We start from the raw sequence: 27,766 nt of genomic DNA on the forward strand, positions 1-27,766 counted from the left end.
GTGTCACTTACCTCACTGATAACAGGGAATTATTGGACGTGGGGTGTCTCCGCAGGAGAGTTCGGGGAAGTCTGCAGTGGACATCTGAAGCTCCCCGGGAAGAGAGAGATCTTTGTGGCGATTAAGACGCTGAAGTCGGGGTACACGGAGAAGCAGAGACGGGACTTCCTGAGTGAGGCCAGCATCATGGGGCAATTTGATCATCCCAATGTGATCCACCTGGAAGGAGTGGTTACCAAGAGCTCCCCCGTCATGATCATTACTGAGTTCATGGAGAATGGATCCCTGGATTCCTTTCTACGGGTATGAGGCTGGACCCTCTTCTCAGGGCCACATTTATTAGGGAGTCAAATAAAGGGGTGTAACACACGGAGAACTTTATACAGGAGATTTTGACTAGATAGTCAAAATCTCCTAGAAGGTTAGCCAAAATCTCCCTATCCTTCTCCTGCTTAGTCAGTATTGTCTAGCAGAGATTGCTTATCATAGAGTGACTGTGCAGGCAAGGCAATACTGACTAGATCATAGACTATCATCGCTTAGACAAAATCTCCAGTGCATCTAGCCAAAATCTCTCCCAAAATTGCTTATTCCAAATCTCTCTGTGTGTACACCCCTAAGTTATATATAGAAGTAGATGGGTCAGAGTGACCGGTCCCAGGTTAGTGCACATGAGGTCACAGGGTGATGGGTCAGAGTGGTCCCAGGTTAGTGCATGTGAGGTCAGAGTGGTCCCAGGTTAGTGCATGTGAGGTCAGAGGGTGATGGGTCAGAGTGGTCCCAGGTTAGTGCATGTGAGGTCAGAGTGGTCCCAGGTTAGTGCATGTGAGGTCAGAGGGTGATGGGTCAGAGTGACCGGTCCCAGGTTAGTGCACGTGAGGTGACAAGGCAATGGGTTAGAGCAGGGGTCCTCAAACTATTTTGGTCTGGGACCCCATCAGACAATAAAAAAGATTTACGAGACCCCAGCAAGTTGATGCAGAAGGTCATCACATCCCACGTGTAGTCAGCAGACAGCACATACATGGCAGCATTGTGGGGGCACAGAGTGATGGAAGGAGTCTAATATACCATAACCCATCACATCACACGTGTAGTCAGCAGACAGCACATACATGACTGCATTGTGGAGGCACAGAGTGATGGGAGGAGTCTAATATACCATAACCCATCACATCACACGTGTAGTCAGCAGACAGCACATACATGGCAGCATTGTGGGGGCACAGAGAGATGGGAGGAGTCTGATATACCATAACCCATCACATCACACGTGTAGTCAGCAGACAGCACATACATGGCAGCATTGTGGAGGCACAGTGATGGGAGGAGTCTAATATACCATAACCCATCACATCACACGTGTAGTCAGCAGACAGCACATACATGGCAGCATTGTGGGGGCACAGAGAGATGGGAGGAGTCTGATATACCATAACCCATCACATCACACGTGTAGTCAGCAGACAGCACATACATGACTGCATTGTGGGGGCGCAGAGTGATGGGAGGAGTCTGATATGCCATAACTCATACCTCCCAACTGTCCCGATTTCCGCGGGAAAGTCCCGATATTCGGGGACGTTCCCGCGTCCCGCCCGGGGCCGCCATTGTCCCGCGGTGGGGGGGGGGGGGGGGCGACAGTTGGGAGCCCCCCCAGCCTGCCAAGAATAGACGCTGTGCGCATGCGCACAGCGTCTATTCAGCGCCGACGAGCGTCGAAAATGGGGGCGTGGCCTAGCGGCAGTGCCGCAATTATAGACCACGCCCCCTTCCCGATAGGCCACGCCCCCCGAAAAATCGCCACGCGTCTCCGGCGCGCACCCTGTCCCGACCAGGCACCTCCAAAAGTTGGGAGGTATGCATAACTCATCACATGTGTAGTCAGCAGACAGCACATACATGGCAGCATTGTGGGGGCACAGAGTGATGGAAGGAGTCTAATATACCATAACCCATCACATCACACATGTAGTCAGCAGACAGCACATACATGGCAGCATTGTGGGGGCGCAGAGTGATGGGAGGAGTCTGATATGCCATAACTCATCACATTTGTAGTCAGCAGACAGCACATACATGGCAGCATTGTGGGGGCACAGAGGGATGGGAGGAGTCTGATATACCATAACCCATCACATCACACGTGTAGTCAGCAGACAGCACATACATGGCAGCATTGTGGGGGCACAGAGTGATGGAAGGAGTCTGATAAACCATAACCCATCACATCATACGTGTAGTCAGCAGACAGCACATACATGGCAGCATTGTGGAGGCACAGAGTGATTGGAGGAGTCTGATATACCATAACCCATCACATCACACGTGTAGTCAGCAGACAGCACATACATGGCAGCATTGTGGGGGCACAGAGTGATGGAAGGCGTCTAATATACCATAACCCATCACATCACACATGTAGTCAGCAGACAGCACATACATGGCAGCATTGTGGGGGCGCAGAGTGATGGGAGGAGTCTGATATACCATAACCCATCACATCACACGTGTAGTCAGCAGACAGCACATACATGGCAGCATTGTGGAGGCACAGAGTGATGGAAGGAGTCTGATATACCATAACCCATCACATCATACGTGTAGTCAGCAGACAGCACATACATGGCAGCATTGTGGAGGCACAGAGTGATAGGAGGAGTCTGATATACCATAACCCATCACATCATACGTGTAGTCAGCAGACAGCACATACATGGCAGCATTGTGGAGGCACAGAGTGATGGGAGGAGTCTAATATACCATAACCCATCACATCACACGTGTAGTCAGCAGACAGCACATACATGGCAGCATTGTGGAGGCACAGAGTGATGGGAGGAGTCTGATATACCATAACCCAGCACATCACACGTGTAGTCAGCAGACAGCACATACATGGCAGCATTGTGGAGGCACAGAGTGATGGGAGGAGTCTAATATACCATAACCCATCACATCACATTTGTAGTCAGCAGACAGCACATACGTGGCAGCATTGTGGGGGCACAGAGTGATGGGAGGAGTCTGATATACCATAACCCATCACATTACAGGTGTAGTCAGCAGACAGCACATACATGGCAGCATTGTGGAGGCACAGAGTGATGGGAGGAGTCTAATATACCATAACCCATCACATCACACGTGTAGTCAGCAGACAGCACATACATGGCAGCATTGTGGAGGTACAGAGTGATGGGAGGAGTCTGATATACCATAACCCATCACATCACACGTGTAGTCAGCAGACAGCACATACATGGCAGCATTGTGGAGGCACAGAGTGATGGAAGGAGTCTGATATACCATAACCCATCACATCATACGTGTAGTCAGCAGACAGCACATACATGGCAGCATTGTGGAGGCACAGAGTGATAGGAGGAGTCTGATATACCATAACCCATCACATCATACGTGTAGTCAGCAGACAGCACATACATGGCAGCATTGTGGAGGCACAGAGTGATGGGAGGAGTCTAATATACCATAACCCATCACATCACACATGTAGTCAGCAGACAGCACATACATGGCAGCATTGTGGGGGCGCAGAGTGATGGGAGGAGTCTGATATGCCATAACTCATCACATTTGTAGTCAGCAGACAGCACATACATGGCAGCATTGTGGGGGCACAGAGGGATGGGAGGAGTCTGATATACCATAACCCATCACATCACACGTGTAGTCAGCAGACAGCACATACATGGCAGCATTGTGGGGGCACAGAGTGATGGAAGGAGTCTGATAAACCATAACCCATCACATCATACGTGTAGTCAGCAGACAGCACATACATGGCAGCATTGTGGAGGCACAGAGTGATTGGAGGAGTCTGATATACCATAACCCATCACATCACACGTGTAGTCAGCAGACAGCACATACATGGCAGCATTGTGGGGGCACAGAGTGATGGAAGGCGTCTAATATACCATAACCCATCACATCACACATGTAGTCAGCAGACAGCACATACATGGCAGCATTGTGGGGGCGCAGAGTGATGGGAGGAGTCTGATATACCATAACCCATCACATCACACGTGTAGTCAGCAGACAGCACATACATGGCAGCATTGTGGAGGCACAGAGTGATGGAAGGAGTCTGATATACCATAACCCATCACATCATACGTGTAGTCAGCAGACAGCACATACATGGCAGCATTGTGGAGGCACAGAGTGATGGAAGGAGTCTGATATACCATAACCCATCACATCATACGTGTAGTCAGCAGACAGCACATACATGGCAGCATTGTGGAGGCACAGAGTGATGGGAGGAGTCTAATATACCATAACCCATCACATCACACGTGTAGTCAGCAGACAGCACATACAGCATTGTGGGGGCACAGAGTGATGGGAGGAGTCTGATATACCATAACCCATCACATCACATGTGTAGTCAGCAGACAGCACATACATGGCAGCATTGTGGAGGCACAGAGTGATGGAAGGAGTCTGATATACCATAACCCATCACATCATACGTGTAGTCAGCAGACAGCACATACATGGCAGCATTGTGGAGGCACAGAGTGATAGGAGGAGTCTGATATACCATAACCCATCACATCACACGTGTAGTCAGCAGACAGCACATACATGGCAGCATTGTGGAAGCACAGAGTGATGGGAGGAGTCTGATATACCATAAACCATCACATCACATGTGTAGTCAGCAGACGGCACATACATGGCAGCATTGGGGAGGCACAGAGTGATGGGAGGAGTCTGATATACCATAACCCATCACATCACACGTGTAGTCAGCAGACAGCACATACATGGCAGCATTGTGGGAGCACAGAGTGATGGGAGGAGTCTGATATACCATAACCCATCACATCACATGTGTAGTCAGCAGACAGCACATACATGGCAGCATTGTGGAGGCACAGAGTGATGGGAGGAGTCTAATATACCATAACCCATCACATCACACGTGTAGTCAGCAGACAGCACATACATGGCAGCATTGTGGGAGCACAGAGTGATGGGAGGAGTCTGATATACCATAACCCATCACATCACATGTGTAGTCAGCAGACAGCACATACATGGCAGCATTGTGGGGGCACAGAGTGATGGAAGGAGTCTAATATACCATAACCCATCACATCACACATGTAGTCAGCAGACAGCACATACATGGCAGCATTGTGGGGGCGCAGAGTGATGGGAGGAGTCTGATATACCATAACCCATCACATCACACGTGTAGTCAGCAGACAGCACATACATGGCAGCATTGTGGAGGCACAGAGTGATGGAAGGAGTCTGATATACCATAACCCATCACATCACACGTGTAGTCAGCAGACAGCACATACATGGCAGCATTGTGGGGGCACAGAGTGATGGAAGGAGTCTGATATACCATAACCCATCACATCATACGTGTAGTCAGCAGACAGCACATACATGGCAGCATTGTGGGGGCACAGAGTGATGGAAGGAGTCTAATATACCATAACCCATCACATCACACATGTAGTCAGCAGACAGCACATACATGGCAGCATTGTGGGGGCGCAGAGTGATGGGAGGAGTCTGATATACCATAACCCATCACATCACACGTGTAGTCAGCAGACAGCACATACATGGCAGCATTGTGGAGGCACAGAGTGATGGAAGGAGTCTGATATACCATAACCCATCACATCACACGTGTAGTCAGCAGACAGCACATACATGGCAGCATTGTGGGGGCACAGAGTGATGGAAGGAGTCTGATATACCATAACCCATCACATCATACGTGTAGTCAGCAGACAGCACATACATGGCAGCATTGTGGAGGCACAGAGTGATAGGAGGAGTCTGATATACCATAACCCATCACATCACACGTGTAGTCAGCAGACAGCACATACATGGCAGCATTGTGGAGGCACAGAGTGATGGGAGGAGTCTAATATACCATAACCCATCACATCACACATGTAGTCAGCAGACAGCACATACATGGCAGCATTGTGGGGGCGCAGAGTGATGGGAGGAGTCTGATATACCATAACCCATCACATCACACGTGTAGTCAGCAGACAGCACATACATGGCAGCATTGTGGAGGCACAGAGTGATGGAAGGAGTCTGATATACCATAACCCATCACATCACACGTGTAGTCAGCAGACAGCACATACATGGCAGCATTGTGGGGGCACAGAGTGATGGAAGGAGTCTGATATACCATAACCCATCACATCATACGTGTAGTCAGCAGACAGCACATACATGGCAGCATTGTGGAGGCACAGAGTGATAGGAGGAGTCTGATATACCATAACCCATCACATCACACGTGTAGTCAGCAGACAGCACATACATGGCAGCATTGTGGAGGCACAGACTGATGGGAGGAGTCTGATATACCATAACCCATCACATCACACGGGTAGTCAGCATGGCAGCATTGTGGAGGCACAACATGATGGGTGAAGTCTAAAATAACAGACAATTCAACAGATTTATCAGACTCCTTGAATCATTGACCGAGTAGAAAAGTCATCAGGATGGAGTCGCGACCCCATGCTAAGCAGGTGGGGACCCACTTTGGGGTCAGGACACAGTTTGAGAACCTGGAGAGCTGGGTTAGAGTGACCGGTCCCAGGTTAGTGCACGTGAGGTCAGAGTGACCGGTCCCAGGTTAGTGCACGTGAGGTCAGAGTGACCGGTCCCAGGTTAGTGCACGTGAGGTCAGAGTGGTCCCAGGTTAGTGCACGTGAGGTCAGAGGGTGATGGGTCAGTGACCGGTCCCAGGTTAGTGCACGTGAGGTCAGAGTGGTCCCAGGTTAGTGCACGTGAGGTCAGAGTGGTCCCAGGTTAGTGCACGTGAGGTCAGAGTGGTCCTAGGTTAGTGCACGTGAGGTCAGAGTGGTCCCAGGTTAGTGCACGTGAGGTCAGAGGGTGATGGGTCAGTGACCGGTCCCAGGTTAGTGCACGTGAGGTCAGAGTGGTCCCAGGTTAGTGCACGTGAGGTAAGAAGGTTGCCTTTTTAGGAGAAAAAAAAAATGACTGTACTTTAGCGGAGCTGCGCGGGCCCTGGGAGCTCACCCACATGACATAGCGGATTTTAGCTGGATATTTGTAGGTACAGTAAAGACTATGCATAGATACAGTAGGGACTATAGGTAGAGTAAGGACTATACATATAATGACCACTATAGATACAGTAGGGACTGTACATATAATGACCACTATAGATACAGTAGGGACTGTACATATAATGACCGCTATAGATACAGTAGGGACTATAGGTACAGTAGGGACTGTACCTGCAATGGCCGCTATAGGTACAGTAGGGACTGTACCTGCAATGGCCGCTATAGGTACAGTATGGACTGTACCTGCAATGGCCGCTATAGGTACAGTATGGACTGTACCTGCAATGGCCGCTATAGGTACAGTAGGGACTGCACCTGCAATGGCCGCTATAGGTACAGTAGGGACTGTACCTGCAATGGCCGCTATAGGTACAGTATGGACTGTACCTGCAATGACCGCTATAGGTACAGTATGGACTGCACCTGCAATGGCCGCTATAGGTACAGTAGGGACTGCACCTGCAATGGCCGCTATAGGTACAGTAGGGACTGCACCTGCAATGGCCGCTATAGGTACATTAGGGACTGCACATGTAATGACCGCTATAGGTACAGTAGGGACTGCACCTGCAATGGCCGCTATAGGTACAGTAGGGACTGCACCTGCAATGGCCGCTATAGGTACAGTAGGGACTGCACATGTAATGACCGCTATAGGTACAGTAGGGACTGCACATGTAATGACCGCTATAGGTACAGTAGGGACTGCACATGTAATGGCCGCTATAGGTACAGTAGGGACTGCACATGTAATGACCGCTATAGGTACAGCAGGGACTGCACCTGCAATGGCCGCTATAGGTACAGTAGGGACTGCACATGTAGTGACCGCTATAGGTACAGTAGGGACTGCACATGTAATGACCGCTATAGGTACAGCAGGGACTGCACCTGCAATGGCCGCTATAGGTACAGTAGGGACTGCACATGTAATGGCCGCTATAGATACAGTAGGGACTGTACATGCAATGGCCGCTATAGGTACAGTAGGGACTGCACTTGTAATGGCCGCTATAGGTACAGTAGGGACTGCACCTGTAATGACCGCTATAGGTACAGTAGGGACTGCACATGTAATGGCCGCTATAGGTACAGTAGGGACTGCACATGTAATGGCCGCTATAGGTACATTAGGGACTGCACATGTAATGACCGCTATAGGTACAGTAGGGACTGCACATGTAATGGCCGCTATAGGTACAGTAGGAACTGCACATGTAATGGCCGCTATAGGTACAGTAGGGACTGCACATGTAATGGCCGCTATAGGTACAGTAGGGACTGCACATGTAATGGCCGCTATAGGTACAGTAGGGACTGCACATGTAATGACCGCTATAGATACAGTAGGGACTGCACATGTAATGGCCGCTATAGGTACAGTAGGGACTGCACATGTAATGGCCGCTATAGGTACAGTAGGGACTGCACATGTAATGACCGCTATAGGTACAGTAGGGACTGCACATGTAATGACCGCTATAGGTACAGTAGGGACTGCACCTGCAATGGCCGCTATAGGTACAGTAGGGACTGCACATGTAATGGCCGCTATAGGTACAGTAGGGACTGCACCTGCAATGGCCGCTATAGGTACAGTAGGGACTGCACATGTAATGACCGCTATAGGTACAGTAGGGACTGCACCTGCAATGACCGCTATAGGTACAGTAGGGACTGCACATGTAATGGCCGCTATAGGTACAGTAGGGACTGCACCTGCAATGGCCGCTATAGATACAGTAGGGACTGCACCTGTAATGGCCGCTATAGGTACAGTAGGGACTGCACCTGCAATGGCCGCTATAGGTACAGTAGGGACTGTACCTGCAATGGCCGCTATAGGTACAGTAGGGACTGCACATGTAATGATCGCTATAGGTACAGTAGGGACTGCACATGTAATGACCGCTATAGGTACAGTAGGGACTGCACATGTAATGACCGCTATAGGTACAGTAGGGACTGCACATGTAATGGCCGCTATAGGTACAGTAGGGACTGCACATGTAATGACCGCTATAGGTACAGTAGGGACTGCACATGTAATGACCGCTATAGGTACAGTAGGGACTGCACATGTAATGACCGCTATAGGTACAGTATGGACTGCACCTGCAATGGCCGCTATAGGTACAGTAGGGACTGCACCTGCAATGGCCGCTATAGGTACAGTAGGGACTGCACATGTAATGACCGCTATAGGTACAGTAGGGACTGCACCTGTAATGACCGCTATAGGTACAGTAGGGACTGCACCTGCAATGGCCGCTATAGGTACATTAGGGACTGCACATGTAATGACCGCTATAGGTACAGTAGGGACTGCACATGTAATGACCGCTATAGGTACAGTAGGGACTGCACATGTAATGACCGCTATAGGTACAGTAGGGACTGCACATGTAATGGCCGCTATAGGTACAGTAGGGACTGCACCTGCAATGGCCGCTATAGGTACAGTAGGGACTGCACATGTAATGACCGCTATAGGTACAGTAGGGACTGCACCTGCAATGACCGCTATAGGTACAGTAGGGACTGCACCTGCAATGGCCGCTATAGGTACAGTAGGGACTGCACCTGCAATGGCCGCTATAGGTACAGTAGGGACTGCACCTGCAATGGCCGCTATAGGTACAGTAGGGACTGCACATGTAATGGCCGCTATAGGTACAGTAGGGACTGCACCTGCAATGGCCGCTATAGGTACAGTAGGGACTGCACATGTAATGGCCGCTATAGGTACAGTAGGGACTGCACCTGCAATGGCCGCTATAGGTACAGTAGGGACTGCACATGTAATGGCCGCTATAGGTACAGTAGGGACTGCACCTGCAATGGCCGCTATAGGTACAGTAGGGACTGCACATGTAATGACCGCTATAGGTACAGTAGGGACTGCACATGTAATGACCGCTATAGATACAGTAGGGACTGCACCTGTAATGGCCGCTATAGGTACAGTAGGGACTGTACATGTAATGACCGCTATAGATACAGTAGGGACTGCACATGTAATGACCGCTATAGGTACAGTAGGGACTGCACCTGCAATGACCACTATAGATACAGTAGGGACTGCACATGTAATGATCGCTATAGGTACAGTAGGGACTGCACATGTAATGGCCGCTATAGGTATGACCGCTATAGGTACAGTAGGGACTGCACCTGCAATGACCGCTATAGGTACAGTAGGGACTGCACATGTAATGATCGCTATAGGTACAGTAGGGACTGCACCTGCAATGGCCGCTATAGGTATGACCGCTATAGGTACAGTAGGGACTGCACATGTAATGGCCGCTATAGGTACAGTAGGGACTGCACATGTAATGACCGCTATAGGTACAGTAGGGACTGCACCTGCAATGACCGCTATAGGTACAGTAGGGAATGCACATGTAATGGCCGCTATAGGTACAGTAGGGACTGCACATGTAATGATCGCTATAGGTACAGTAGGGACTGCACCTGCAATGGCCGCTATAGGTACAGTAGGGACTGCACCTGCAATGGCCGCTATAGGTACAGTAGGGACTGCACATGTAATGGCCGCTATAGCTACAGTAGGGACTGCACCTGTAATGGCCGCTATAGGTACAGTAGGGACTGCACCTGCAATGGCCGCTATAGGTACAGTAGGGACTGCACCTGTAATGACCGCTATAGCTACAGTAGGGACTGCACATGTAATGGCCGCTATAGGTACAGTAGGGACTGCACATGTAATGACCGCTATAGGTACAGTAGGGACTGCACCTGCAATGGCCGCTATAGGTACAGTAGGGACTGCACCTGTAATGACCGCTATAGGTACAGTAGGGACTGCACATGTAATGGCCGCTATAGGTACAGTAGGGACTGCACATGTAATGACCGCTATAGATACAGTAGGGACTGCACATGTAATGGCCGCTATAGGTACAGTAGGGACTGCACCTGCAATGGCCGCTATAGGTACAGTAGGGACTGCACATGTAATGACCGCTATAGGTACAGTAGGGACTGCACCTGCAATGGCCGCTATAGGTACATTAGGGACTGCACATGTAATGACCGCTATAGGTACAGTAGGGACTGCACCTGCAATGGCCGCTATAGGTACAGTAGGGACTGCACCTGTAATGACCGCTATAGCTACAGTAGGGACTGCACATGTAATGGCCGCTATAGGTACAGTAGGGACTGCACATGTAATGACCGCTATAGGTACAGTATGGACTGCACCTGCAATGGCCGCTATAGGTACAGTAGGGACTGCACCTGCAATGGCCGCTATAGGTACAGTAGGGACTGCACCTGCAATGGCCGCTATAGGTACAGTAGGGACTGTACATGTAATGACCGCTATAGGTACAGTAGGGACTGCACATGTAATGACCGCTATAGGTACAGTATGGACTGCACATGTAATGGCCGCTATAGGTACAGTAGGGACTGCACATGTAATGGCCGCTATAGGTATGACCGCTATAGGTACAGTAGGGACTGCACCTGCAATGGCCGCTATAGGTACAGTAGGGACTGCACCTGCAATGGCCGCTATAGGTACAGTAGGGACTGTACATGTAATGACCGCTATAGGTACAGTAGGGACTGTACATGTAATGACCGCTATAGATACAGTAGGGACTGCACATGTAATGACCGCTATAGGTACAGTAGGGACTGCACCTGCAATGGCCGCTATAGGTACAGTAGGGACTGCACCTGCAATGGCCGCTATAGGTACAGTAGGGACTGCACATGTAATGACCGCTATAGGTACAGTAGGGACTGCACCTGCAATGGCCGCTATAGGTACAGTAGGGACTGCACATGTAATGGCCGCTATAGGTACAGTAGGGACTGCACATGTAATGACCGCTATAGGTACAGTAGGGACTGCACCTGTAATGGCCGCTATAGGTACAGTAGGGACTGCACATGTAATGGCCGCTATAGGTACAGTAGGGACTGCACCTGCAATGGCCGCTATAGGTACAGTAGGGACTGCACCTGCAATGGCCGCTATAGGTACAGTAGGGACTGCACCTGCAATGGCCGCTATAGGTACAGTAGGGACTGCACATGTAATGGCCGCTATAGGTACAGTAGGGACTGCACATGTAATGGCCGCTATAGATACAGTAGGGACTGCACCTGCAATGGCCGCTATAGGTACAGTAGGGACTGCACATGTAATGACCGCTATAGGTACAGTAGGGACTGCACCTGCAATGGCCGCTATAGGTACAGTAGGGACTGCACCTGTAATGACCGCTATAGGTACAGTAGGGACTGTACATGTAATGACCGCTATAGGTACAGTAGGGACTGCACATGTAATGACCGCTATAGGTACAGTAGGGACTGCACATGTAATGGCCGCTATAGGTACAGTAGGGACTGCACCTGCAATGGCCGCTATAGGTACAGTAGGGACTGCACATGTAATGACCGCTATAGGTACAGTAGGGACTGCACCTGCAATGACCGCTATAGGTACAGTAGGGACTGCACATGTAATGATCGCTATAGGTACAGTAGGGACTGCACCTGCAATGGCCGCTATAGGTACAGTAGGGACTGCACCTGCAATGGCCGCTATAGGTACAGTAGGGACTGCACATGTAATGGCCGCTATAGCTACAGTAGGGACTGCACCTGCAATGGCCGCTATAGGTACAGTAGGGACTGCACATGTAATGACCGCTATAGGTACAGTAGGGACTGCACCTGCAATGGCCGCTATAGGTACAGTAGGGACTGCACCTGTAATGGCCGCTATAGGTACAGTAGGGACTGTACCTGCAATGGCCGCTATAGGTACATTAGGGACTGCACATGTAATGACCGCTATAGGTACAGTAGGGACTGCACCTGCAATGGCCGCTATAGGTACAGTAGGGACTGCACCTGTAATGACCGCTATAGGTACAGTAGGGACTGCACCTGTAATGACCGCTATAGGTACAGTAGGGACTGCACATGTAATGGCCGCTATAGGTACAGTAGGGACTGCACATGTAATGACCGCTATAGATACAGTAGGGACTGCACATGTAATGGCCGCTATAGGTACAGTAGGGACTGCACCTGTAATGACCGCTATAGGTACAGTAGGGACTGCACCTGTAATGACCGCTATAGGTACAGTAGGGACTGCACATGTAATGGCCGCTATAGGTACAGTAGGGACTGCACATGTAATGACCGCTATAGATACAGTAGGGACTGCACATGTAATGGCCGCTATAGGTACATTAGGGACTGCACATGTAATGACCGCTATAGGTACAGTAGGGACTGCACCTGCAATGGCCGCTATAGGTACAGTAGGGACTGCACCTGCAATGGCCGCTATAGGTACAGTAGGGACTGCACATGTAATGACCGCTATAGGTACAGTAGGGACTGCACATGCAATGGCCGCTATAGGTACAGTAGGGACTGCACCTGTAATGACCGCTATAGGTACAGTAGGGACTGCACATGTAATGGCCGCTATAGGTACAGTAGGGACTGCACCTGCAATGGCCGCTATAGGTACAGTAGGGACTGCACCTGTAATGACCGCTATAGGTACAGTAGGGACTGCACCTGTAATGACCGCTATAGGTACAGTAGGGACTGCACATGTAATGGCCGCTATAGGTATGACCGCTATAGGTACAGTAGGGACTGCACATGTAATGGCCGCTATAGGTACAGTAGGGACTGCACATGTAATGACCGCTATAGGTACAGTAGGGACTGCACATGTAATGACCGCTATAGGTACAGTAGGGACTGCACATGTAATGGCCGCTATAGGTACAGTAGGGACTGCACCTGCAATGGCCGCTATAGGTACAGTAGGGACTGCACCTGCAATGGCCGCTATAGGTACAGTAGGGACTGCACATGTAATGACCGCTATAGGTACAGTAGGGACTGCACATGTAATGGCCGCTATAGGTACAGTAGGGACTGCACATGTAATGACCGCTATAGGTACAGTAGGGACTGCACCTGCAATGGCCGCTATAGGTACAGTAGGGACTGCACATGTAATGACCGCTATAGGTACAGTAGGGACTGCACCTGCAATGACCGCTATAGGTACAGTAGGGACTGCACATGTAATGACCGCTATAGGTACAGTAGGGACTGCACATGTAATGACCGCTATAGGTACAGTAGGGACTGCACATGTAATGACCGCTATAGGTACAGTAGGGACTGCACCTGCAATGGCCGCTATAGGTATGACCGCTATAGGTACAGTAGGGACTGCACATGTAATGGCCGCTATAGGTACAGTAGGGACTGCACCTGCAATGGCCGCTATAGGTACAGTAGGGACTGCACCTGCAATGGCCGCTATAGGTACAGTAGGGACTGCACATGTAATGGCCGCTATAGCTACAGTAGGGACTGCACATGTAATGGCCGCTATAGGTACAGTAGGGACTGCACCTGCAATGGCCGCTATAGGTACAGTAGGGACTGCACCTGCAATGGCCGCTATAGGTACAGTAGGGACTGCACATGTAATGGCCGCTATAGCTACAGTAGGGACTGCACATGTAATGGCCGCTATAGGTACAGTAGGGACTGCACCTGCAATGGCCGCTATAGGTACAGTAGGGACTGCACCTGCAATGGCCGCTATAGGTACAGTAGGGACTGCACCTGCAATGGCCGCTATAGGTACAGTAGGGACTGCACATGTAATGACCGCTATAGGTACATTAGGGACTGCACATGTAATGACCGCTATAGGTACAGTAGGGACTGCACCTGCAATGGCCGCTATAGGTACAGTAGGGACTGCACCTGCAATGGCCGCTATAGGTTCAGTAGGGACTGCACATGTAATGGCCGCTATAGGTACATTAGGGACTGCACCTGCAATGGCCGCTATAGGTACAGTAGGGACTGCACCTGCAATGGCCGCTATAGGTACAGTAGGGACTGCACCTGCAATGGCCGCTATAGGTACAGTAGGGACTGCACATGTAATGACCGCTATAGGTACAGTAGGGACTGCACCTGCAATGGCCGCTATAGGTACAGTAGGGACTGCACCTGTAATGACCGCTATAGGTACAGTAGGGACTGCACATGTAATGGCCGCTATAGGTACAGTAGGGACTGCACATGTAATGACCGCTATAGATACAGTAGGGACTGCACCTGCAATGGCCGCTATAGGTACAGTAGGGACTGCACCTGCAATGGCCGCTATAGGTACAGTAGGGACTGCACCTGTAATGACCGCTATAGGTACAGTAGGGACTGCACATGTAATGGCCGCTATAGGTACAGTAGGGACTGCACATGTAATGACCGCTATAGGTACAGTAGGGACTGCACATGTAATGGCCGCTATAGGTACAGTAGGGACTGCACCTGCAATGGCCGCTATAGGTACAGTAGGGACTGCACATGTAATGACCGCTATAGGTACAGTAGGGACTGCACATGTAATGGCCGCTATAGGTATGACCGCTATAGGTACAGTAGGGACTGCACCTGCAATGGCCGCTATAGGTACAGTAGGGACTGCACATGTAATGACCGCTATAGATACAGTAGGGACTGCACATGTAATGACCGCTATAGGTACAGTAGGGACTGCACCTGCAATGGCCGCTATAGGTACATTAGGGACTGCACATGTAATGACCGCTATAGGTACAGTAGGGACTGCACATGTAATGACCGCTATAGGTACAGTAGGGACTGCACATGTAATGACCGCTATAGGTACAGTAGGGACTGCACATGTAATGACCGCTATAGGTACAGTAGGGACTGCACATGTAATGACCGCTATAGGTACAGTAGGGACTGCACATGTAATGGCCGCTATAGGTACAGTAGGGACTGCACCTGCAATGGCCGCTATAGGTACATTAGGGACTGCACATGTAATGACCGCTATAGGTACAGTAGGGACTGCACCTGCAATGGCCGCTATAGGTACAGTAGGGACTGCACATGTAATGGCCGCTATAGGTACAGTAGGGACTGCACATGTAATGGCCGCTATAGGTATGACCGCTATAGGTACAGTAGGGACTGCACATGTAATGGCCGCTATAGGTATAGTAGGGACTGCACATGTAATGACCGCTATAGGTACAGTAGGGACTGCACATGTAATGGCCGCTATAGGTACAGTAGGGACTGCACCTGCAATGGCCGCTATAGGTACATTAGGGACTGCACATGTAATGACCGCTATAGGTACAGTAGGGACTGCACCTGCAATGGCCGCTATAGGTACAGTAGGGACTGCACATGTAATGGCCGCTATAGGTACAGTAGGGACTGCACATGTAATGGCCGCTATAGGTATGACCGCTATAGGTACAGTAGGGACTGCACATGTAATGGCCGCTATAGGTACATTAGGGACTGCACATGTAATGGCCGCTATAGGTACAGTAGGGACTGCACATGTAATGGCCGCTATAGGTATGACCGCTATAGGTACAGTAGGGACTGCACATGTAATGGCCGCTATAGGTATAGTAGGGACTGCACCTGTAATGACCGCTATAGGTACAGTAGGGACTGCACATGTAATGGCCGCTATAGGTACATTAGGGACTGCACATGTAATGATCGCTATAGGTACAGTAGGGACTGCACCTGCAATGGCCGCTATAGGTACAGTAAAGACTATGCATAGATACAGTAGGGACTATAGGTAGAGTAAGGACTATACATATAATGACCACTATAGATACAGTAGGGACTGTACATATAATGACCACTATAGATACAGTAGGGACTGTACATATAATGACCGCTATAGATACAGTAGGGACTATAGGTACAGTAGGGACTGCACATGTAATGGCCGCTATAGGTACAGCAGGGACTGCACATGTAATGGCCGCTATAGGTACAGTAGGGACTGCACCTGCAATGGCCGCTATAGGTACAGTAGGGACTGCACATGTAATGGCCGCTATAGGTACAGTAGGGACTGTACCTGCAATGGCCGCTATAGGTACAGTAGGGACTGCACATGTAATGATCGCTATAGGTACAGTAGGGACTGCACCTGCAATGGCCGCTATAGGTACAGTAGGGACTGCACCTGCAATGGCCGCTATAGGTACAGTAGGGACTGCACCTGCAATGGCCGCTATAGGTACAGTAGGGACTGCACCTGCAATGACCGCTATAGGTACAGTAGGGACTGCACATGTAATGACCGCTATAGGTGCAGTAGGGACTGCACATGTAATGGCCGCTATAGGTATAGTAGGGACTGCACCTGCAATGGCCGCTATAGGTACAGTAGGGACTGCACCTGCAATGGCCGCTATAGGTACAGTAGGGACTGCACCTGCAATGACCGCTATAGGTACAGTAGGGACTGCACCTGCAATGGCCGCTATAGATACAGTAGGGACTGCACCTGTAATGGCCGCTATAGGTACAGTAGGGACTGCACATGTAATGATCGCTATAGGTACAGTAGGGACTGCACCTGCAATGGCCGCTATAGGTACAGTAGGGACTGCACCTGTAATGGCCGCTATAGGTACAGTAGGGACTGCACATGTAATGATCGCTATAGGTACAGTAGGGACTGCACATGTAATGACCGCTATAGGTACAGTAGGGACTGCACCTGCAATGGCCGCTATAGGTACAGTAGGGACTGCACCTGCAATGGCCGCTATAGGTATGACCGCTATAGGTAGAGTATACAGTCGCAGCGTCTCAGTACTGCCTGTTGCCGGTCTCTCTGCAGCAGAATGACGGGCAGTTCACAGTCATCCAGCTGGTGGGCATGCTGCGTGGCATTGCTGCGGGAATGAAGTACTTGGCCGACATGAACTATGTGCACCGCGACCTGGCAGCACGTAACATCCTGGTGAACAGTAATCTGGTGTGCAAGGTGTCCGACTTTGGGCTGTCTCGCTTCCTGGAGGATGACACGTCTGATCCGACCTACACCAGCGCATTGGTGAGTGATGTCTGCGTGTGACATAGGTATTCCCCAGACGGGGGTGTCCTGCCATCCCTCTGTATGCGGTGCCCTGGCCCGTATCTCACATACAGACAGTGGGTGGGCGACGTCTGCGTGTGACATAGGTATTCCCCAGACGGGGGTGTCGTGCCATCCCTCTGTATGCGGTGCCCTCCCCCGTATCTCACGTACAGACAGTGGGTGGGTGACGTCTGCGTGTGACATAGGTATTCCCCAGACGGGGGTGTCCTGCCATCCCTCTGTATGCGGTGCCCTCCCCCGTATCTCACGTACAGACAGTGGGTGAGTGACGTCTGCGTGTGACATAGGTATTCCCCAGACGGGGGTGTCGTGCCATCCCTCTGTATGCGGTGCCCTCCCCCTTATCTCACATACAGAGAGTGGGTGAGTGACGTCTGCGTGTGACATAGGTATTCCCCAGACGGGGGTGTCGTGCCATCCCTCTGTATGCGGTGCCCTCCCCCTTATCTCACATACAGAGAGTGGGTGAGTGACGTCTGCGTGTGACATAGGTATTCCCCAGACGGGGGTGTCCTGCCATCCCTCTGTATGCGGTGCCCTCCCCCGTATCTCACATACAGACAGTGGGTGAGTGACGTCTGCGTGTGACATAGGTATTCCCCAGACGGGGGTGTCGCGCCATCCCTCTGTATGCGGTGCCCTGCCCCGTATCTCACGTACAGACAGTGGCTGGGTGACGTATGCGTGTGACATAGGTATTCCCCAGACGGGGGTGTCGCGCCATCCCTCTGTATGCGGTGCCCTCCCCCCGTATCTCACGTACAGACAGTGGGTGAGTGACGTCTGCGTGTGACATAGGTATTCCCCAGACGGGGGTGTCCTGCCATCCCTCTGTATGCGGTGCCCTCCCCCGTATCTCACGTACAGACAGTGGGTGGGCGACGTCTGCGTGTGACATAGGTATTCCCCAGACGGGGGTGTCGTGCCATCCCTCTGTATGCGGTGCCCTCCCCCTTATCTCACATACAGAGAGTGGGTGAGTGACGTCTGCGTGTGACATAGGTATTCCCCAGACGGGGGTGTCGTGCCATCCCTCTGTATGCGGTGCCCTCCCCCTTATCTCACATACAGAGAGTGGGTGAGTGACGTCTGCGTGTGACATAGGTATTCCCCAGACGGGGGTGTCCTGCCATCCCTCTGTATGCGGTGCCCTCCCCCGTATCTCACATACAGACAGTGGGTGAGTGACGTCTGCGTGTGACATAGGTATTCCCCAGACGGGGGTGTCGCGCCATCCCTCTGTATGCGGTGCCCTGCCCCGTATCTCACGTACAGACAGTGGCTGGGTGACGTATGCGTGTGACATAGGTATTCCCCAGACGGGGGTGTCGCGCCATCCCTCTGTATGCGGTGCCCTCCCCCCGTATCTCACGTACAGACAGTGGGTGAGTGACGTCTGCGTGTGACATAGGTATTCCCCAGACGGGGGTGTCGCGCCATCCCTCTGTATGCGGTGCCCTCCCCCGTATCTCACGTACAGACAGTGGGTGGGTGACGTCTGCGTGTGACATAGGTATTCCCCAGACGGGGGTGTCGCGCCATCCCTCTGTATGCGGTGCCCTCCCCCGTATCTCACATACAGACAGTGGGTGGGTGACGTCTGCGTGTGACATAGGTATTCCCCAGACGGGGGTGTCGCGCCATCCCTCTGTATGCGGTGCCCTGCCCCGTATCTCACGTACAGACAGTGGCTGGGTGACTTATGCGTGTGACATAGGTATTCCCCAGACGGGGGTGTCGCGCCATCCCTCTGTATGCGGTGCCCTCCCCCCGTATCTCACGTACAGACAGTGGGTGAGTGACGTCTGCGTGTGACATAGGTATTCCCCAGACGGAGGTGTCGCGCCATCCCTCTGTATGCGGTGCCCTCCCCCGTATCTCACGTACAGACAGTGGGTGGGTGACGTCTGCGTGTGACATAGGTATTCCCCAGACGGGGGTGTCGCGCCATCCCTCTGTATGCGGTGCCCTGCCCCGTATCTCACGTACAGACAGTGGCTGGGTGACGTATGCGTGTGACATATGTATTCCCCAGACGGGGGTGTCGCGCCATCCCTCTGTATGCGGTGCCCTCCCCCCGTATCTCACGTACAGACAGTGGGTGAGTGACGTCTGCGTGTGACATAGGTATTCCCCAGACGGGGGTGTCCTGCCATCCCTCTGTATGCGGTGCCCTCCCCCGTATCTCACGTACAGACAGTGGGTGGGCGACGTCTGCGTGTGACATAGGTATTCCCCAGACGAGGGTGCCGCGCCATCCCTCTGTATGCGGTGCCCTGCCCCGTATCTCACATACAGACAGTGGGTGGGTGACGTCTGTGTGTGACATAGGTATTCCCCAGACGGGGGTGTCGTGCCATCCCTCTGTATGCGGTGCCCTCCCCCGTATCTCACATACAGAGAGTGGGTGGGTGACGTCTGCGTGTGACAGGTATTCCCCAGACGGGGGTGCCGCGCCATCCCTCTGTATGCGGTGCCCTCCCCCGTATCTCACGTACAGAGAGTGGGTGAGTGACGTCTGCGTGTGACATAGGTATTCCCCAGATGGGGTGTCCTGCCATCCCTCTGTATGTGGTGCCCTCCCCCGTATCTCACGTACAGACAATGGGTGGGTGACGTCTGTGTGTGACATAGGTATTCCCCAGACGGGGGTGTCGCGCCATCCCTCTGTATGCGGTGCCCTCCCCCGTATCTCACATACAGAGAGTGGGTGGGTGACGTCTGCGTGTGACACAGGTATTCCCCAGACGGGGTGTCCTGCCATCCCTCTGTATGCGGTGCCCTCCCCCGTATCTCACGTACAGACAGTGGGTGGGTGACGTCTGCGTGTGACATAGGTATTCCCCAGACGGGGGTGTCGCGCCATCCCTCTGTATGCGGTGCCCTCCCCCGTATCTCACGTACAGAGAGTGGGTGAGTGACGTCTGCGTGTGACATAGGTATTCCCCAGATGGGGGTGTCCTGCCATCCCTCTGTATGCGGTGCCCTCCCCCTTATCTCACGTACAGACAGTGGGTGAGTGACGTCTGCGTGTGACATAGGTATTCCCCAGACGGAGGTGTCCTGCCATCCCTCTGTATGCGGTGCCCTCCCCCCGTATCTCACGTACAGACAGTGGGTGGGTGACGTCTGCGTGTGACATAGGTATTCCCCAGACGGAGGTGTCCTGCCATCCCTCTGTATGCGGTGCCCTCCACCCGTATCACACGTACAGACAATGGGTGGGTGACGTCTGTGTGTGACATAGGTATTCCCCAGACGGGGGTGTCGCGCCATCCCTCTGTATGCGGTGCCCTCCCCCGTATCTCACGTACAGAGAGTGGGTGAGTGACGTCTGCGTGTGACATAGGTATTCCCCAGACAGGGTGTCCTGCCATCCCTCTGTATGCGGTGCCCTCCCCCGTATCTCACGTACAGACAGTGGGTGAGTGACGTCTGCGTGTGACATAGGTATTCCCCAGACGGGGGTGTCGCGCCATCCCTCTGTATGCGGTGCCCTCCCCCCGTATCTCACATACAGACAGTGGGTGAGTGACGTCTGCGTGTGACATAGGTATTCCCCAGACGGGGGTGTCGTGCCATCCCTCTGTATGCTGTGCCCTCCCCCCGTATCTCACGTACAGACAGTGGGTGAGTGACGTCTGCGTGTGACAGGTATTCCCCAGACGGGGGTGTCGTGCCATCCCTCTGTATGCTGTGCCCTCCCCCCGTATCTCACGTACAGACAGTAGGTGGGTGACGTCTGCGTGTGACATAGGTATTCCCCAGACGGAGGTGTCGTGCCATCCCTCTGTATGCGGTGCCCTCCCCCGTATCTCACATACAGACAGTGGGTGGGTGACGTCTGCGTGTGACATAGGTATTCCCCAGACGGGGGTGTCCTGCCATTCCTCTGTATGCTGTGCCCTCCCCCCGTATCTCACGTACAGACAGTGAGTGGGTGACGTCTGCGTGTGACATAGGTATTCCCCAGACGGGGGTGTCCTGCCATCCCTCTGTATGCGGTGCCCTCCCCCGTATCTCACGTACAGACAGTGGGTGGGCGACGTCTGCGTGTGACATAGGTATTCCCCAGACGGGGGTGTCGCGCCATCCCTCTGTATGCTGTGCCCTCCCCCCGTATCTCACGTACAGACAGTGGGTGGGTGACGTCTGCGTGTGACATAGGTATTCCCCAGACGGAGGTGTCGTGCCATCCCTCTGTATGCTGTGCCCTCCCCCCGTATCTCACGTACAGAGAGTGGGTGAGTGACGTCTGCGTGTGACATAGGTATTCCCCAGACGGGGGTGTCCTGCCATCCCTCTGTATGCGGTGCCCTCCCCCGTATCTCACATACAGACAGTGGGTGGGTGACGTCTGCGTGTGACATAGGTATTCCCCAGACGGAGGTGTCGTGCCATCCCTCTGTATGCTGTGCCCTCCCCCTTATCTCACATACAGAGAGTGGGTGAGTGACGTCTGCGTGTGACATAGGTATTCCCCAGACGGGGGTGTCCTGCCATCCCTCTGTATGCGGTGCCCTCCCCCGTATCTCACATACAGAGAGTGGGTGAGTGACATCTGTGTGTGACATAGGTATTCCCCAGACGGAGGTGTCGTGCCATCCCTCTGTATGCGGTGCCCTCCCCCCGTATCTCACGTACAGACAGTGGGTGAGTGAAGGCTGCACCCAGTTCTCTTACTCCCTCTGGGATCACTCACCACTGGCTGTGTATGCCCCCCCCCCCCCCTATGGACTCTCACTGGGGTCACTCACTGCTGGCTGTGATTGCCCCCCCTCCGGATTCTCCCTGGGGTCACTCACCGCTGGCTGTGTATGCCTCCCCTCCGGACCCTCCATGGGGTCACACATCGTTGGCTGTGTATGCCCCCCCCCCTCCCCTCCGGACTCTCTCTGGGGTCACTCATCGCTAGCTGTGTATGCCCCCCTCCGGACCCTCCATGGGGTCACACATCATTGGCTGTGTATGCCCCCCCCCTTCCCCTCCGGACTCTCCCTGGGGTCACTCATCGCTGGCTGTGTATGCCACCCTCCGGACTCTCACTGGGGTCACTCATCGCTGGCTGTGTATGCCCCCCCCCCTCCGGACTCACCCTGGGGTCACTCATCGCTGGCTGTGTATGCACCCCTCCCCTCAGGACTCTCCCTGGGGTCACTCACCACTGGCTGTGTATGCCCCCCTCAGGACTCTCCCTGGGGTCACTCACCACTGGCTGTGTATGCCACCCTCCGGACTCTCACTGGGGTCATTCACCACTGGCTGTATGCCCCTCCCCTCAGGTCTCTCCCTGGGGTCACTCATCGCTGGCTCTGTATGCCCCCCCCCTTCCTCCGGACTCTCCCTGGGGTCACTCATCGCTGGCTCTGTATGCCCCCCCCCCTCCCCTCTGGACTCTCCCTGGGGTCACTCACCACTGCCTGTGTATGCCTCCCCTCCAGACTCTCCCTGGGGTCACTCATCGCTGGCTGTGTATGCCCCCACCCCCCCTCCGTACTCTCCCTGGGGTCACTCATCGCTGGCTGTGTATGCCCCCCCCCCCCCTCCGGACTCTCTCTGGGGTCACTCATCACTGGCTGTGTATGCCCCCCCCCCCCCCCCCCAATCCGGACTCTCCCTGGGGTCACTCATCGCTGGCTGTGTATGCCCCCCCCCCCTCCAGACTCAATGGGGTCACTTATCGCTGGCTGTGTATGCCCCTCCCCCCTCCAGACTCAATGGGGTCACTCATCGCTGGCTGTGTATGCCCCCCCCCCCCCCCCCTCCGGACTCTCACTGGGGTCACTCATCGCTGGCTGTGTATGCCCCCCCCCCCCCCCCCCTCCGGTCTCTCCCTGGGGTTACTCGCCGCTGGCTCTGTATGCCACCCTCCAGACTCTCACTGGGGTCACTCATCGCTGGCTGTGTATGCCCCCCCCCCCCTCCGGACCCTCCCTGGGGTCACTCATCGCTGGCTGTGTATGCACCCTTCCCCCCCCCCCCGGACTCTCCCTGGGGTCACTCACCACTGGCTGTGTATGCCCCTCCCCTCCGGACTCTCCCTGGGGTCACTCATCGCTGGCTGTGTATGCCCCCCCCGGACTCTCCCTGGGGTCACTCATCGCTGGCTGTGTATGCACCCTTCCCCCCCCCCCGGACTCTCCCTGGGGTCACTCACCACTGGCTGTGTATGCCCCCCCCCCCCCTCCGGACTCTCCCTGGGGTCACTCACCACTGGCTGTGTATGCCCCCCTCCTCCGGACTCTCCCTGGAGTCACTTACCGCTGGCTGTGTATGCCCCCCCCCCCCCCCGGACTCTCCCTGGGGTCACTCACCACTGGCTGTGTATGCCCCCCCCCCCCCCCCCTCCAGACACTCCCTGGGGTCACTCATCGCTGGCTGTGTATGCCCCCCCCCCCTCCGGACCCTCCCTGGGGTCACTCATCGCTGGCTGTGTATGCCCCCCCCCCCCCCCCCTCCGGACACTCCCTGGGGTCACACATCGTTGGCTGTGTATGCCCCCCCCCCCCCTCCGGACACTCCCTGGGGTCACTCACCACTGGCTGTGTATGCCCCCCCCCCTCCCCTCCGGACTCTCCCTGGGGTCACTCACCACTGGCTGTGTATGCCCCCCCCTCCCCTCCGGACTCTCCCTGGGGTCACTCACCACTGGCTGTGTATGCCCCCCCCCCTCCCCTCCGGACTCTCCCTGGGGTCACTCATCGCTGGCTGTGTATGCCCCCCCCCCCCCCCCTCCGGTCTCTCCCTGGGGTTACTCGCCGCTGGCTCTGTATGCCACCCTCCAGACTCTCACTGGGGTCACTCATCGCTGGCTGTGTATGCCCCCCCCCCCCTCCGGACCCTCCCTGGGGTCACTCATCGCTGGCTGTGTATGCACCCCCCCCCCCCCCCGGACTCTCCCTGGGGTCACTCACCACTGGCTGTGTATGCCCCTCCCCTCCGGACTCTCCCTGGGGTCACTCATCGCTGGCTGTGTATGCCCCCCCCCCGGACTCTCCCTGGGGTCACTCACCACTGGCTGTGTATGCCCCCCCCCCCCCCCTCCGGACTCTCCCTGGGGTCACTCACCACTGGCTGTGTATGCCCCCCTCCTCCGGACTCTCCCTGGAGTCACTTACCGCTGGCTGTGTATGCCCCCCCCCCCCCCCCGGACTCTCCCTGGGGTCACTCACCACTGGCTGTGTATGCCCCCCCCCCCCCCTCCAGACACTCCCTGGGGTCACTCATCGCTGGCTGTGTATGCCCCCCCCCCCTCCGGACCCTCCCTGGGGTCACTCATCGCTGGCTGTGTATGCCCCCCCCCCCCTCCGGACACTCCCTGGGGTCACACATCGTTGGCTGTGTATGCCCCCCCCCCCCCCCTCCGGACACTCCCTGGGGTCACTCACCACTGGCTGTGTATGCCCCCCCCCTCCCCTCCGGACTCTCCCTGGGGTCACTCACCACTGGCTGTGTATGCCCCCCCCTCCCCTCCGGACTCTCCCTGGGGTCACTCACCACTGGCTGTGTATGCCCCCCCCCCTCCCCTCCGGACTCTCCCTGGGGTCACTCACCACTGGCTGTGTATGTCCCCCCCCTCCCCTCCGGACTCTCCCTGGGGTCACTCACCACTGGCTGTGTATGCCCCTCTCAGGACTCTCCCTGGGGTCACTCACCATTGGCTGTGTATGCCCCCCTCAGGACTCTCCCTGGGGTCACTCATCGCTGGCTGTGTATGCCCCCCCCCGGACTCTCCCTGGGGTCACTCACCACTGGCTGTGTATGCCCCCCCCCCTCCGGACTCTCCCTGGGGTCACTCACCACTGGCTGTGTATGCCCCCCTCCTCCGGACTCTCCCTGGAGTCACTTACCGCTGGCTGTGTATGCCCCCCCCCCCCCCCCCCGGACTCTCCCTGGGGTCACTCACCACTGGCTGTGTATGCCCCCCCCCCCCCCCCTCCAGACACTCCCTGGGGTCACTCATCGCTGGCTGTGTATGCCCCCCCCCCCCTCCGGACCCTCCCTGGGGTCACTCATCGCTGGCTGTGTATGCCCCCCCCCCCCCCCCCTCCGGACACTCCCTGGGGTCACACATCGTTGGCTGTGTATGCCCCCCCCCCCCCTCCGGACACTACCTGGGGTCACTCACCACTGGCTGTGTATGCCCCCCCCCTCCCCTCCGGACTCTCCCTGGGGTCACTCACCACTGGCTGTGTATGCCCCCCCCCTCCCCTCCGGACTCTCCCTGGGGTCACTCACCACTGGCTGTGTATGCCCCCCCCTCCCCTCCGGACTCTCCCTGGGGTCACTCACCACTGGCTGTGTATGCCCCCCCCCCCTCCCCTCCCCTCCGGACTCTCCCTGGGGTCACTCATCGCTGGCTGTGTATGCCCCCCCCCCCCCCCCCTCCGGTCTCTCCCTGGGGTTACTCGCCGCTGGCTCTGTATGCCACCCTCCAGACTCTCACTGGGGTCACTCATCGCTGGCTGTGTATGCCCCCCCCCCCCCCTCCGGACCCTCCCTGGGGTCACTCATCGCTGGCTGTGTATGCACCCCCCCCCCCCCGGACTCTCCCTGGGGTCACTCACCACTGGCTGTGTATGCCCCTCCCCTCCGGACTCTCCCTGGGGTCACTCATCGCTGGCTGTGTATGCCCCCCCGGACTCTCCCTGGGGTCACTCACCACTGGCTGTGTATGCCCCCCCCCCCCCTCCGGACTCTCCCTGGGGTCACTCACCACTGGCTGTGTATGCCCCCCTCCTCCGGACTCTCCCTGGAGTCACTTACCGCTGGCTGTGTATGCCCCCCCCGGACTCTCCCTGGGGTCACTCACCACTGGCTGTGTATGCCCCCCCCCCCCTCCGGACACTCCCTGGGGTCACACATCGTTGGCTGTGTATGCCCCCCCCCCCCTCCGGACACTCCCTGGGGTCACTCACCACTGGCTGTGTATGCCCCCCCCCCTCCCCTCCGGACTCTCCCTGGGGTCACTCACCACTGGCTGTGTATGCCCCCCCCCCTCCCCTCCGGACTCTCCCTGGGGTCACTCACCACTGGCTGTGTATGCCCCCCCCTCCCCTCCGGACTCTCCCTGGGGTCACTCACCACTGGCTGTGTATGCCCCCCCCCCTCCCCTCCGGACTCTCCCTGGGGTCACTCACCACTGGCTGTGTATGTCCCCCCCCTCCCCTCCGGACTCTCCCTGGGGTCACTCACCACTGGCTGTGTATGCCCCTCTCAGGACTCTCCCTGGGGTCACTCACCACTGGCTGTGTATGCCCCTCCCCTCAGGATTCTCCCTGGGGTCACTCATCGCTGGCTGTGTATGCTCCCCCCCCCCCCCCCTCCGGACTCTCCCTGGGGTCACTCATCGCTGGCTGTGTATGCCCCCCTCAGGACTCTCCCTGGGGTCACTCATCGCTGGCTGTGTCTGTCTGAAGTTTCTGTCTCTCTGTATATAAATGGTCAGTGAACACTGTGTAACGGGGACATCTCTGTATTACAGGGCGGTAAGATTCCCATCCGCTGGACTGCGCCAGAAGCTATTCAGTATAGAAAGTTCACATCTGCCAGCGACGTCTGGAGTTATGGCATCGTAATGTGGGAGGTGATGTCATACGGCGAGAGACCGTACTGGGATATGACTAACCAAGAT

At 54.8% G+C, this 27,766-nt stretch overlaps 1 protein-coding gene and 1 long non-coding RNA gene across 2 annotated transcripts; both read left to right on the forward strand.

Annotated features, from left to right (window-relative positions):
- Nucleotides 1–27,766, forward strand: LOC146056612 (ephrin type-B receptor 2-like; the record flags this gene model as incomplete). Its single annotated transcript, XM_083168424.1, has 3 exons — nt 1–303; nt 17,872–18,087; nt 27,617–27,766. Coding segments are annotated over 3 exons (669 nt in total), but the record flags the coding sequence as incomplete, so codon positions are not given.
- On the forward strand, nt 328–6,920 carry LOC146056611 (uncharacterized). The gene is made up of 3 exons (XR_014469372.1): nt 328–691; nt 723–845; nt 6,717–6,920. It is a non-coding gene; the product is annotated as an uncharacterized LOC146056611 (long non-coding RNA).

This window comes from Crinia signifera, unplaced genomic scaffold, assembly GCF_055691185.1.
Source record: "Crinia signifera unplaced genomic scaffold, ASM5569118v1 HAP2_SCAFFOLD_852, whole genome shotgun sequence".
NCBI lineage: Eukaryota > Metazoa > Chordata > Amphibia > Anura > Myobatrachidae > Crinia > Crinia signifera.